At 43.0% G+C, this 14,077-nt stretch overlaps 2 protein-coding genes across 2 annotated transcripts; both read left to right on the top strand.

The window, feature by feature from the left end:
* The first annotated feature begins 24 nt into the window (after window positions 1-24).
* On the top strand, window positions 25-6,596 carry pwp2h (PWP2 small subunit processome component). Its single transcript, XM_084346736.1, has 21 exons — window positions 25-168; window positions 668-780; window positions 857-951; window positions 1,043-1,142; window positions 1,308-1,451; window positions 1,796-1,931; window positions 2,018-2,241; window positions 2,763-2,906; window positions 2,997-3,067; window positions 3,146-3,282; window positions 3,462-3,610; window positions 3,706-3,853; window positions 3,944-4,094; window positions 4,203-4,383; window positions 4,470-4,617; window positions 4,702-4,810; window positions 4,948-5,013; window positions 5,624-5,842; window positions 5,926-6,076; window positions 6,161-6,235; window positions 6,323-6,596. The coding sequence occupies exons 1-21, from the start codon at window positions 151-153 to the stop codon at window positions 6,492-6,494; spliced, it is 2,751 nt and encodes a 916-aa protein (XP_084202862.1). The 5' UTR covers window positions 25-150; the 3' UTR covers window positions 6,495-6,596.
* Window positions 6,597-7,343: 747 nt separating this feature from the next.
* On the top strand, window positions 7,344-13,500 carry eed (embryonic ectoderm development). The gene is made up of 12 exons (XM_084347049.1): window positions 7,344-7,502; window positions 8,257-8,409; window positions 8,504-8,596; window positions 8,741-8,806; window positions 9,178-9,303; window positions 9,522-9,603; window positions 10,847-10,938; window positions 11,033-11,166; window positions 11,245-11,350; window positions 11,567-11,725; window positions 11,919-11,992; window positions 12,653-13,500. Exons 1-12 carry the CDS (start codon window positions 7,383-7,385, stop codon window positions 12,777-12,779), a joined length of 1,332 nt encoding a protein of 443 aa, XP_084203175.1. The 5' UTR covers window positions 7,344-7,382; the 3' UTR covers window positions 12,780-13,500.
* The last annotated feature ends 577 nt before the right edge of the window (window positions 13,501-14,077 follow it).

Below are 14,077 nucleotides of genomic sequence, written 5' to 3'. Positions count from 1 at the left end.
CTCAAACCGGATGTGTCGAGTGTCAACAAAATGCAAACACGTGTGGCGTAGCGGTGCAGGAAGAAGCATGTGTCATATAACCGCTTTAAGGAGCTATATAAAGAATTAAAAAGAAGATTAATGCGTGAATTTTAAGGATTACTCGCTGAAATGAAGTTTGCTTATAGGGTAAGTACGTCACTGCTAGCTTACTTGCTACTGTAGCACTGCTTAGCAACATCGTTCTGCGGCTAGTGTATGAGAGAGAACGTCACACCAAACTTCATTCAAAAAGTGTTGAATATAATATGTCATCACGTGTCGTTTACAGCCAAAAAGTCGCGGAGCACATTTATCACTATTTATTATAACATGTTTATATTCACACTCATGTTCGGCTAACATGTATGACACCAAATTGCAATTCTTAACATCATCTTATCATTTTTAAATGGGCTAATCTCTAATCGTTTTCACTAAAATCATTCACATTTTAAGGACGTTTAACAGAATATGTCACGGTTCAGTTGTAGAGTGGTTGAATCATTGTATTGACTGTATGTACACCGGCTCGTAAGCAAACCGCTGTAAAATACCCACATTTTTGAATGGAGTTCGGCGTGACGTTCCCTTCCCAGCTGAGAACAGGAGCTCATGAGTGCTATGAAATGTGTTATCTTTATTTTAGTTTTCCAATCTGCTCGGAGCTGTTTATCGTCAGGGAAATCTGAGTTTCTCCAAAGATGGTAACGCTGTAATCAGTCCGGTTGGAAACAGAGTCTCTATCTTCGACCTGAAAAAGTAAGTCGTGATTAAATCTAAGTTTACTGTCATTAAAAAGGCAAAACATACTGATTTCTTTACTTCTGTCCTCCAGCAACACATCTGAGACTCTACCTGTCTCCACCACAAAAAACATAACATGTGTGGGTCTCTCACCTGATGGGAACTTAGCAATCGTGGTAGATGAAGGTGAGAAGTTTCTCTAACCTGCAGGATTTAAGTGTCCGATTTCCAAAAAACATCCAAAATCTTAATGTAATTCTGTGTTTGTGTCGAACAGATGGTGCAGCTTTGTTGGTCAGTCTCATCACCCGAGCGGTTCTTCATCATTTCCACTTTCACAAGCCTGTCAACAGCATCCGCTTCTCACCTGACGGCAGGTAATAAAGTCTCATTGACCTCTGAAAACAGTCCAGGATGACATTTTCCAATAATTTGTTTTGTCCAAAACCTTAAAGATGTTTAATTTACAGTCATTTATGACAAAGAAAAGCTGAAAGTTGTCACTAAATTGAAATAACCTCAGGTGTATTTTTCCCGTTCAGGAAGTTTGTTGTCACGAAGGAGAACGTAGCTCTGATGTACCACGCTCCTGGAAAGAAGCGCGAGTTTAACGCCTTCGTGTTGGACAAGAGCTACTACGGTCCCTACGATGAAACCACCTGCATCGACTGGACAGACGACTCCAAGTGAGTACAATTTGTTTACATCGATCTGTTGCACCGAACTTCATTAAAAAATTGCTCAATTTAATATGTCATTACGTATCAGTAAAGGTAAAAATCATGTAGCCTGTAAACAACTTTTTGTTGTGGTGTGTTAGCATTCACACTTAAGTTCGGCTTACCAAACAACATTTGATTATGCATTTTTATCCTTTTAAAAGTGACTTGTTGGCAACTAAAATACACTAACGAAGGACCAGCGATTGGACATTTGTGTCTGGGTTAGACTGTTAAATTCTCATATTATTGAATGGAGTTTGGCATTGAAGAGCTTACGGTTACATTATTGTTGTGACATTTTCCTTCAGGTGCTTCGTTGTGGGCAGCAAAGACATGTCAACGTGGGTGTTTGGTGCAGAGCGCTGGGCTAACCTCATCTACTACTCCCTGGGTGGACACAAGGACGTCATCGTGGGCTGTTTCTTTGAGAAGGACAGCCTGGATGTGAGTTTAATTTTGGTTTCCAGGACTGCGATGTAGGTTTTGCACGAGAAAAATTAGAAAGAGTGTTTGTTTGTTTTTGTTTTCAGTTGTACACGGTGAGCCAGGACGGGACGCTGTGTATCTGGGAGAGCGACACCGAGCTGGACGGCCTCGTCCTGACGAAGACCCGGGAAAAACCCAAGACCCCGATGCAGGGAGACGAAGAGGAGGAGGATGAGGAGGAAAGGACGGAGGGAGAGGTCATCAGAGGGAAAGCTGAAGCTCCCAAAGGGGAGATGACCAAAAACGTTCGATACAAACAGAAGAGCAAGTAAGAGATGACATACTTTTATTACATATCATAAAAAGTTCTGGTTTTGATTTGTTGGAGGAAAGTTCTGTCCTGATTTTCATTCTGACCTCTCAGTCCGAGTCGTTCGTTACAGTCAGAAGTCCTTCCAAAAACCACCGTACTCCTGACACTCTGAGTGGCAGTCGTCCCGCTCTCCATTAAGCTTTTTGGCTTCTCTGAGCTGCAGGTTTAAACGTCCCTTGGCTGCCATAAAACTGTAATAGCGGCATCAGCATTTGTAATGAGAATCAGCTGGTACTGAAGGTCTGAGCCAAAGTTCTCGTAGTACTTTTTTTCTTTTTAATTACACCGTCAAAGACGTCTTCCTCAACAAGGTGCAGCGTGCAGATAAAGACCAAATCATGACTGAAAATGCCGCCCGAGTGCCAAGTTTTAAGTCGATAATTAAGACATGAGCTTTAATTTTAAAATGCCTTTTGACTTCTGCAGCTAAACTTCACTTATTTATTATTTCTATATTATTTTTCCTGCTCTTGTAGACACTTCTTCAACAAGGAGGGGGACTTTAACAACCTGACAGCGGCCTCCTACCACAAGCCGACTCACATCCTCGTCACATGTTTCGCCTCAGGAATCTTCCACCTGCACGAGCTGCCGGAGTTTAACCTCATTCACTCGCTCAGGTGAGAGGAACGTTAACTTTCTGTTAAATATTTTAAAAAATCACTGTTTTCCCATTTAAATAAAACTATTTTGATTGTTTCTCCTTCCAGTATTTCAGACCAGAGGATCACCTCAGCGTCTATAAACAGCTCTGGGGACTGGATCGGCTTCGGGTGCTCAGGTGAGAATTTCATTTGTGTATATTTATGTAGGTTATTGGTTTGTGTTGTTGTTTTCTTTAATGTGAGCGCTGTTTCAGGGATGGGTCAGCTGCTGGTGTGGGAGTGGCAGAGCGAGTCGTACGTCTTCAAGCAGCAGGGACACTTCAACAACATGGCCTCTCTGGCGTACTCACCAGACGGACAGTACATCGCCACAGGAGGCGACGATGGAAAAGTGAGTGTTACTCTCTTCACACTGCTGCGTGTTTCACCGCTCATATGTAGAGAGAGGAGGAATTATCATTTCAGTGGGTTGATAGGAGGAAAAAGGAAATAGTTTGTGACGAGTTCAGATTTGTTGCTGTGACCTGAAGGCGTCCGTGTCAGAGATCATCCTGTGTTTTTCCTCCGCAGGTCAAAGTGTGGAACACCAACAGCGGCCTCTGCTTCGTCACCTTCACCGAACACACCAGCAGCGTCACCAACGTCACCTTCACCTCGAGCGGCTTCGTCATCGTCAGCGCTTCTCTGGATGGCACGGTCAGAGCGTTCGACCTGCACAGGTGACTTATAGAGAAGAGATGAAGGCCGAGCAGCAACGCAGAATATAAATGTGTGTGAGTGTTGAGCCGTTTGTGTGTGTTTGTGTTTATTACAGGTACAGAAACTTCAGGACGTTCACCTCGCCTCGGCCGGCACAGTTCTCCTGCCTGGCAGTAGATGTCAGTGGAGAGCTGGTGAGCGCAGGAGCTCAGGACTCCTTTGAGATCTTCCTGTGGTCCATGCAGACGGGCCGACTGCTGGAGGTAGGATCACAACTACATTTATTAGTATCAAAAATATATAAAGCTCCGGTAAAATATGATAAAAATGTTCTTCTTCCTGTGATCCACCAGGTCCTCGGAGGTCACGAGGGTCCGGTCAGCGGCCTGTGTTTCAGTCCGGTTCAGTCCATCCTGGCCAGCGCCTCGTGGGATCGCACCGTCCGGCTGTGGGACATGTTGGACAGCTGGCAGGTCAAAGAGACACTTCCCCTCACCTCAGATGGTAAACGCAGATCCTTAACTGATCTATTTGTTGATGTGACCTGAAGTTATTGAATTATTGAGCGTTAAGGAACAAAACTTAATGTGTTTCTGTGTTTTTCCCCTTCAGGTTTGTCGGTGACGTACCGCCCTGACGGTCAGGAGTTGGCTGTGGCCACTCTGAACGGTGAGATCTCTTTCTGGAACCCACAAACAGCCACACAGACCGGCTCGGTGGCCGGACGCCACGACCTGGAGACGGGTCGCAAAGAGACCGATAAAATCACAGCCAAGCAGACGGCGAAGGGCAAGTGAGTGAGAGAACTGCAGTTACTTCCTTTGGTTTTATGTGATGACTCTCTGTGGGCATCGATTCAGGCTGTATTTCACGCTCCAGGTCCTTCACTTCACTGTGCTACTCTGCGGACGGGGAGTCGATCCTGGCGGGAGGACAGTCCAAGTTCGTCTGCATCTACAACGTGAAGGAGCAGATGCTCATGAAGAAGTTTGAGATCTCCTGTAACCTGTCTTTTGATGCCATGGAGGTACGCTCACATCTTCAGCTCGGTCACGACCTGTAACTGCTGTCAGTCCGGGTCAGCTGTCTGATTCATGTTGTGGTCCTGCAGGAGTTCCTGGACCGACGGAAGATGACGGAGTTCGGCAGCCTGGCTCTGGTGGACGAAGGAGCTGGAGACGGAGACGGAGTCAACATCAGCCTCCCTGGAGTCAGGAGAGGTACGACGCTCACTTCAACACTCAGACCAGATGTTTTCAAGTCTGAGAATACTTTATTTCTCTTTATTTCTTTCTTGATGACTTCCTGTCATGTTCCTCTGTAGTTCTTCATCGTTTCTTTCTGTGTATGTTCACAGGTGATATGAGTTCTCGACACTTCAAGCCAGAGATCAGAGTGACGTCTCTGCGGTTCTCTCCGACTGGTAGGTGACCCTTTTTCACCGCCGTCCCAACATCAGAATGTTCACCTGAAGTATCTTTAGTACATTTATTTATTGTGAACTTGTGGTGTTGTCACATTAAACTGCAGTTAGCTGTTCAGTGCCAGTTAGTCCTGCTGTCTGTTTAGCTCTGTTAGCTCTATTAGCTCCTATTAGGTGTTAGCTGGTTAGATCCATTGGTTGCTAACAGCTAACTAGCTCTCCTCCTGCTGATTTCAACAAGGATTTGTTCACAATGTAGAATTATCAGGTAAAAAAACAGAGTACGCCTCCCGTCCATGGTGAGTTTACTGTATCCTTTTGGATTTTAACATATTTGACTGTACCAGCATGAGAAGACGTACTCCGTTGTCGTCAACGCTCTGTTCAGTTTGTCATTTACTAAGCGATAGTTGACCCGGAGGCGTCCCGGGGAAGATCTCTGCCCCAAACACATTTTTCATTGTCACCAGGGTGGCGGGATGCCATTAGTCTTGAGCCCTGTGACAGAATTTCAAGTGGATTTGGGCTTCTTGTCCCTGCACACAAGTTGGAAACATTGCTTTTAAAATTGGAAACTGCGATGGTATAAAGTGGATCCATCTCCTCTCAGGTCGCAGCTGGTCGGCCACCACCACTGAGGGCCTGCTGGTCTACTCCCTCGACGGCTCTCTGGTCTTCGACCCCTACGACCTCGACCTGGACGTGACGCCGGCCAGCATACGTAAGCAGCTGCGGCTAAAGGACTGGGCGTCGGCCATCGTCTTGGCGTTCAGACTTAACGAAAAAGCTCTCAAGCAGGAAGTTCTGGAGACGGTGCCACACGAGGAGAGTGAGTGGATCTCACAACACGCTCAATATGAAACTACCAGCTATGATTTAAATACATGACTGATCTGGATTTTGTTGTTCTAGTTCCTGTAGTTTGCGCCTCTCTTCCCGACATCTACGTGGAGAAGCTTCTGGGCTTCGTGGCGGCGTGTTTGGAGAAGTCGGGTCACCTGCAGTTCTACATGACGTGGGCTCAGAACCTGCTCATGCTGCACGGACAGAAACTCAAGAACAGGTCTGCTCCCGCTCCCTTACGACTGTTTATTCATAGCGGTCTCAGTAGAATCGTGACTGACCTGATTGTCTTTGCGTCCTGCAGGTCGGGAGCCATACTGCCGACGCTGCAGGCGCTGCACAAGAGCATCCAGAGACACTTTGACAGCCTCTCAAAACTGTAAGTCTCGACGTTTGACCTCAGTGATCCCTCACAACCAACCACAAACCAAACTTCTGATTATAAATATGTGTTTTCTTTGCTCAGGTGCGACTTTAACAAGTACAACATCCGTTACGCCGAGGCTCTGTCGAAGCAGAGGGGCATCAAGAGAGCAGCTGAGGAGGACGAGGGCGTGGAGGAGGACGATGATGACGATGAAGAGCTGTCTGAGGGGATGAGCGAGGCGTCCATTGACGGAGCAGACATGATTCTGTAGCCTCAGAGAAGAACAATGGACTGTAAAAGCATACATGTTTGTACTTCAGAAATCATTTTGATTTGTAAAACTGTTTTTTAATTAAATTTGTGTAAATGTGAATGTTTTTATGTTTTATTTCACCTGCATTGAATGCTCGTCAGTGATTTATCTGCCATTATAAGGAGAATTACAAGACATCTTTGGCTCCAGCAAAGCCAAATGAATGTAAAATCAATATGGAGAGCTTTGAAATTAATTAATTGACGGACCTAAAGGTTGTCGTTCGTTCCAAGTGGACTCGAGGTTGAGCCGGGCTGCCAAAAAAAGTCCTACTTCAAGAGTCACTACTTCATGACTCCATGTGGTGTAAACTTCTTGTAAGATTGATTAACACCGATTGAAGAGTTTATTAAGGCTTAGTTGTAACTTTCCTTTAATCATTTTGACTCCTCAAAAAGGATTATGGTAAGACATGCAGGTTGTAGTCATTGTTATTTACCAGAAGGTTGCTTCACAGACAATATTTACTTAACATTTGCTGCATTTAATGCACCTTTGAAAATGACACTAAAGTCAGTATTTATTGCAGTGTCATCTGTCACTGACCTGTGCATCTCCTAGACGGATCTGAACTGTGATTTCCAGGGATGAACTTCCTAAAAAGTGGTTCATTATTTAGGTTTTCATTCATAATCTTTGGCATCAAATGTAAAAAATAGTGTAAAATACTCATAAAGTTATTCAGATGAATGTTAGAATGAAATATAACAGTTAAGCAGCTGTGACGAGCAAATAAATTGAATTTTCCTCCTAAAATCTGAATGAAATGAAGCAGAACCTGACTCGAACTACGTTACCCAGCAGTCCCTGCGGCGGTAGACCGGAAGAGGCGGAGTCTGAGCCAAAATGAGGGAAAATAAGAACATGTCCGAGTCCCCCTCTCAAGCGGGAAAAGAAATACCGGCGAAAAAACAGAAACTAAGCAGTGACGAGAACAGTAACCCCGATTTATCAGGAGACGAGAATGTAAGCAGCCGAAACATCTTGTTTGTTCCGTTAAAAACGACACATAAGGCGCTTCGAGCGAGTTAGCATCGTGCTAAAGTAGCCGGCCGGCTAAAGTGGTTAGCTAGCAGCTTTGTTCATCTACACCGGCTAAATTCAAACAGCTGGTCTAATTCAGCTTTAGTGACATCAGCTGGTTATCGCTTTATTCTGTCCTAAATACACGACACGCAGACGGTCTCAGACTTTATTGTGTTCTTTCAGAAAATATGTTTTCTTCACGTTCAGACCACCATTCACGTGTAACCTGGGGTTAGCGTTAGCAGCTAGCAAATAGATTGAAAGTGCGTTTATTCTTAATTAATTTATGATTTAAGGGACAGGAGTCAGCTTGAGAGATGATTAGATTGCATTAAACAAATCATGGATGTCTTGTTATTGCTACCATGGAAGGAAAATGGTGTCAGAGCCATTTTAGTATCTGTAGCTTACATTATTTACCTCCTGTTGGCACATAAAGCTACAACAATGTGTTTTATTTGCTGTGATCTATGCCACAGCTGCTGTGTAGACACAGTGCTGTAAGGTTAGGGTGAACACAAGACTGTACAAGACAACACTGGAGAGGAAATTATTGTTTAGCCTGTAAAACACAAGTCTGATGGTTGATTATTTGTGCTTCGCCCACTAAGATGTAGATCAGCAAAGACTGACACGTCTGCAAGATAAATCCTAAACACGTTAACACATCACCTGTATCGTTATTCCCTCGCAGGATGATGCTGTCAGCGTCGAGAGTGGGACCAACGCAGAGCGTCCAGACACACCCACCAACACCGCCAACGCTCCGGGCAGAAAGAGCTGGGGAAAGGGCAAGTGGAAGTCCAAGAAGTGCAGATACTCTTTTAAATGTGTCAACAGTCTGAGGGTGAGTACAGACGCCAGCCCTTTCCCAGTTCAGTCGTATCTCATGCCTAAATATCCAGCATGTGTGAGATGACTTGTCATAATGTTTTCTGCAGGAGGATCACGGTCAGCCGCTGTTTGGAGTTCAGTTTAACTGGCACAGTAAGGAGGGAGACCCGCTGGTGTTCGCCACAGTCGGGAGTAACAGGGTGGGTCATTATGATGATGATGGCTGCTCATACGATGGGGATTGTATCTCTGTTAATGTGTTTTGGCTAATCTATACACCAAAATTAGTGTTAAATGAGTCTTTTTCTGTGCATACTTAACTAGTGTTGTCTTGTCTTCACCAGGTAACTCTGTATGAATGTCACTCTCAGGGAGAAATAAGACTCCTGCAGTCTTATGTCGATGCAGACGTATCCTTTCACTCGTCTGAAGAGCTTTTAAAACTGTCTTTCCTCATTGTCCATTTGTTACTTAGGAACGGTGTCAAGTTAACATAGTAAGTCCAGCTGCTTTTGTCTTACACCCAGATGACAGAAAAACAAATATAGACATTCAAAGTTCAGGTTAATACAAACTGACTACCTACCAACCTTAGATTAAGGCCCCTAAATGCTTCATTCTTCAAGTAGAGCTGCACAATGATAGACAAAAGTTGTTGTGTATATGTAACTGCATATGTAGTATCTTGAAGGAAATAATGACTCAACCTTCTTTTAGGATTCAAAATTGTGTTTCCTGGTGCAGTTGTTGTTTTAATTTCCTTGACTAGACGTGAATAAAGGCAGACGAGAACTTCTATACGTGTGCTTGGACCTACGACACCAACACGAGCCACCCACTGTTGGCTGTAGCCGGGTCCCGAGGCATCATCCGGGTCATCAACCACATCACGATGCAGTGTATCAAGGTGAGATTGATACTCTGTGGTTACATTCCTGAATAAGGACTGAAGATGTTAGTCAGAAAAATTCATTTCATTAGTTGTTTGATTCTTAAACTGTTCACCAAGAACGATTCCCTGAGCATGACTTGAGTTTTCCAGTGTGTTGAATTTAATTTTCTTTGCTGAGAATGAATTAAACAACATCACGTCTACAATTACAAACTGTTTGTTCTTATTTCCAGCATTATGTCGGTCATGGAAACGCCATCAATGAGCTCAAGTTTCATCCGAGGGATCCAAATCTGCTTCTGTCCGTCAGCAAAGGTAAAAAAACTACAGTTACCTCCAAATGTTACAATAATTTTTAACCATGATGCAGAAAATGTCAGTCAGAAGACAGTTCACCACGTTTGTTTGTTTGAAGGGTAAATACAAAGCAGCAACACATTAAAAGTTCCTCTTTTGGATGTGGTAAAATCAACTTTTATGGCTTTATAAACCTAATCCATGATTTGTGGCTGAAGCTTGTCTATAAAGTTTAAACATGTAGGCTGCAGCAGGTGTGACCGTCAGGTGCTTCATAAATCCCAGTCTCTGGTTGCCCAGGTAACAGCAGACAGCCTGGCCTGCTTGGTCAGAGTCATGTGACAGCAGCAGAGTTTAATCTTTTTATTCCATCGGGTGAATGTTGACTCGGCACGTTGAACGTTTTGTTAAACTCACACGTTGACACCATGAAGCCGAACAGCTGCCTCTCCTCGTCTTGTTAAAGAGCATCGTGATGTTCAGTGTTGGATCAGTGTGAAGGAGCTGCTGCCTCACTGTCACCACCAACAGCTGCAAATGATACATTAATTAGACTGTGAAGTAAGAAAGCAATAGAGCGTCACGTAACGGTGTAACAGTAGGAAAAGCTCAGATATAGAGAGTCTGTTACTACACACGTACAGGTGTCTTTAAAAACACACATTTTTCTCTAAGTTATGGCCACTAAAATGTAGAAACACACCAATAAACTGGCTGGACATCGTCAGATATTTCTGATTTTGTGCGGGTCACATCTGTTCGGCACTGCGGATCAGTATCTCAGAATGTTCTTGAGACTTAGAAACACGTTTAACGTCTTCTGGATGTTTTCTGATGAGGTTTATTACCTGCTGCTTTCCACTGTTCCCTGTTTTTTCACCACGTTCGTGATAACAAACATGAAATAAAAGGAGAAAAGCCAGAAAGGGAAACTCGTCCAATGTGAAATGAGTTAATTTTCTATTTTTAGCAGGTTCACTCGTGTTGCCATCTGTGCCTATCTCCTGTTTGATGCTCAGTAGGTTGTGTGCGGTGGGATTTTTAAGCTTTTTGAGGCCTCCTGTGGCTGGAAACGATGCTTTAAGAGTGGTGAGACTGACCCAAAACAGTAAAGCTGCGGCCAGACAGCCAAACAATGAGCCAAAAGTCAATAAATATGAATTATAGCAGCTTCAGTCTTTGTCTATAGAAGCTATAATCAAAGTGTTTTCTTTTCCTCTTCTTGTTTCAATGACTTGATGTTATTTACGTGTTTCCTCAGATCACGCCCTTCGTCTATGGAACATACAGACGGACACATTAGTGGCCATATTTGGTGGAGTTGAAGGTCATCGAGATGAAGTCCTGAGTGCTGTGAGTGTCGTTAAGTCGGATCCTCCGAGAGAAACAAGAAACCTCAAACTATACCTGGATCTGAATTTTCTTCTCTTTTATAATCCCTCTGCAGGATTTTGATCTCCTGGGTGAGAAGATAATGTCTTGTGGGATGGACCACTCCCTCAAACTCTGGAGAATCAACTCAGAGAGGATGCAGAAAGCCATTCGTGGCTCTTATGAGTACAATCCCTCCAAGACCAACAGGTAAACAAACACTTTCTTACCTGTGTACACTCTCAGGCTGTCAGATCTTCAGGTTTTAACACTTTGTTTTTTCTTCAGGCCGTTCGTCTCACAGAAAATTCACTTCCCCGACTTCTCAACACGAGACATCCACAGAAACTATGTGGACTGTGTGCGGTGGCTGGGAGACCTTATTCTTTCTAAGGCAAGTTGGTAATTAGTGTAGTGGCTTCGGCATAAACTGTCTTTTCTTTAAACTTTCTGTACTTTGGATTGGACATTGTGGGTTGTAAAATGCGGAAAAGGGACCAGTATACTTTGAAAATATAAACCAAAATCAAACTTGTAAGAAAACTGCTTTTGAAATGAATAAGTTTAAGTCAAACACGCTCTTCTTTGTGTATTTTTCGTTTCCCTGCAGTCCTGTGAAAACGCCATCGTCTGCTGGAAACCAGGGAAGATGGAGGACGACATCGATCACATTAAACCCAATGAATCAAATGTGACGATTCTGGGACGCTTTGATTACAGCCAGTGTGACATCTGGTACATGCGCTTCTCCATGGACTTCTGGCAGAAGGTAAAGTCATTTAACTTTTTTTTGTATCTCCACATATGATCATTTTACACCTCATTTTGTATTTTAAAACAAATAAAACTTATTTAATTTGCTGTATTTCTTGAGTATTTTCAGCTCCAGTCACGGTCCTAAAAGTGCATCTTAGATCTGATCCTCTTGCTGACATTTTGTCTTCTATGCTGCTGGTTCACAGATGCTGGCTCTGGGTAACCAGGTGGGGAAGCTTTACGTGTGGGACCTTGAAGTTGAAGATCCTCACAAAGCAAAGTAAGTGAACGACCTGAAATCATAACGGATGAATCACTTTTAATCCCTGAAGCCAGGACAGCTCCTTCTGTCACTGAGTAGGACTGTCAGCTAAATTGCTAAAAATATGAATGTAATTTGGTGCATGAATCATCTGTTGTGTTGTAAAACAGGTTTAAACATTACATGACACTTCAGTGACCCCGGGAAAGATGAGTGTAACCTCAGGCAAAATAAACTGAAAAACAACTCGCTCTAGTTTGAACTTTGTGTTGACACACAGGGCGTAGACAAAATAACAGAAACACTAACACAATAAATGCTGAAGCTTGTAAAGTTTACTGGGGTTAGACTGTCAGATCTTCAAATCAACCAATCAGCAGTCAAAAACCAAAAGATAATCAGATTACGAGCGATAGAAGAGCTGGAACCAGACTAGGTTAACAAAACAAGCAATTTAAGGATGTTACCTCAGACCTTGAGAGGTGTTTTTTAATTTAGTCTGATGTTTTATAAACTAAAAAAATTCCCATCAGGTTGATCCGTTTTAAAAGTAGTCGTAGTTAAAATTTAAAAGAATAAACTTAACTGTGAATGAAAGCCTGAAAGTTAAACCAGGAAAAACCTTATGAGGTTCCTGCTGTATCTGATAGATGACCGTTTCTCCTCTCTGCTCCCCAGGTGCACCACGCTGACCCTCCCCAAATGCACGTCGGCCATCCGGCAAACGAGCTTCAGCCGCGACAGCAGCATCCTGATCGCCGTGTGCGACGACGCGTCGATCTGGCGCTGGGACCGACAGCGCTGAACCGTTTGAGACTGAAGAGTTTTGTTTTGTTTTTTTTGGTTTCCTGTTGCTTCCTCTTCCCAACCTGCGGCCCCGTTGTACAGATCTACACTGCAAGAAATGTCCGTTTGAACATTTTAGTCTGTTGAGAGGATTCCTTGTGTCGCTCGGGCCAAGGAGGTTGTTTTCATTTCCTGTTTGTCTGCCGGCAGGATTTGTGAAGAAAACACGAGTGGGGATCTTTTTAGTGTTATTTTTTTATTAGATTAACGTCTTTCATTCTTCGTTCCAAATTAATTGAGTTCATGTTTTAAATTAAATAACAGCTTGTTGGAGATGGCGGAGGTTAAGTGCCTTCTAGCTTCTATGCAGACTCATCAGAGGTTATTAGATCAATCACTCCTATTATCTGCAATCAGGGACGTTTTTCTGCTAATTCTCGACCAGATGAATCGTCTGTCGGCAGAGTTTTGTCGCTTGTTTTCCCAAAAAGAAACCTTTAAGATGTAAAGGGTGAAATGACTTACGCTGGACTTTTCTTGCAGTGTTCCATGTTTTATATTCATTTGGTCACACTCAAAAAAAAAAAATACGATTTTTGTCTGTTTTTTATTCATTTTGCTACATTCCTACGCTTCTTTTTTTAACGGCCTCTTGGTTTTGCTTCGACGCCTCCCTCCTCCTCCTCTTCCTCCTTCCACACAAACACAGTACACTCAATAAAATGTATTTTGTAAATATATATACTCAAGAGTCAGTTTGTTTGAAGTGATTTTTAGAAGAAGTTGTGCATACGTATAACCTTGCTTTTATCTTGGAAATTTAGATTGAATCCCATAAAATAAATGTCTGCTACAGAGAGGGGACGGGGGGCTGTTTTGCATTTTTTAAGTGCTTGTATTTGAATTTATTTGAATTTTAATAAAACCTATTTTTCTACAGAAAGCATGATTTATTTCTGTATCTCTTTTTCAATTTTACATTAAAAAACATTACAGAAGCCTCAACAAACCGCAGAGAATTCCAAGTATCAAACTAATTTATTTATTTTATCTTAAAATGTGCAATATTCGTACCACATGTCACGGGTGGAGCATATCACTATGGTTTACTGTTAACTGCTGTTAGCTAGTTAGCTCAGTTAGCCATGAAGCTATCAGTCCAGACTTGTTGGCTTTACATCACAAGAGCTTTGGACTGGGGCTAGCTGGTTAGCATGCTAACTTCAGTAGATATCTCTGCAACACAATACATATACGTCATAACATCGTAACTATTGTTCCTTCACACTGCTGATAAACATTTTTAATTTATTACAT

This window comes from Pagrus pagrus (assembly GCF_965226575.1).
Source record: "Pagrus pagrus genome assembly, chromosome: 24".
NCBI classification, from domain to species: Eukaryota; Metazoa; Chordata; class Actinopteri; order Spariformes; family Sparidae; genus Pagrus; species Pagrus pagrus.
Note: the sequence above shows the minus strand (reverse complement) of the source record. Positions and strands in the feature narration are given on the sequence as shown.

What these genes read in the sequence shown, in the direction of transcription:
- eed (XM_084347049.1), top strand. Translation starts at nt 7,383, where the DNA reads ATGAGGGAAAATAAGAACATGTCCGAGTCCCCCTCTCAAGCGGGAAAA. An exon ending in ATTTATCAGGAGACGAGAAT is followed by an intron (nt 7,503 to 8,256) that starts GTAAGCAGCCGA and finishes ATTCCCTCGCAG; the next exon opens with GATGATGCTGTCAGCGTCGA. An exon ending in GAGATGAAGTCCTGAGTGCT is followed by an intron (nt 10,939 to 11,032) that starts GTGAGTGTCGTT and finishes ATCCCTCTGCAG; the next exon opens with GATTTTGATCTCCTGGGTGA.
- pwp2h (XM_084346736.1), top strand. An exon ending in TTGAGAAGGACAGCCTGGAT is followed by an intron (nt 1,932 to 2,017) that starts GTGAGTTTAATT and finishes TTTTGTTTTCAG; the next exon opens with TTGTACACGGTGAGCCAGGA. An exon ending in ACTTCCCCTCACCTCAGATG is followed by an intron (nt 4,095 to 4,202) that starts GTAAACGCAGAT and finishes TTTCCCCTTCAG; the next exon opens with GTTTGTCGGTGACGTACCGC.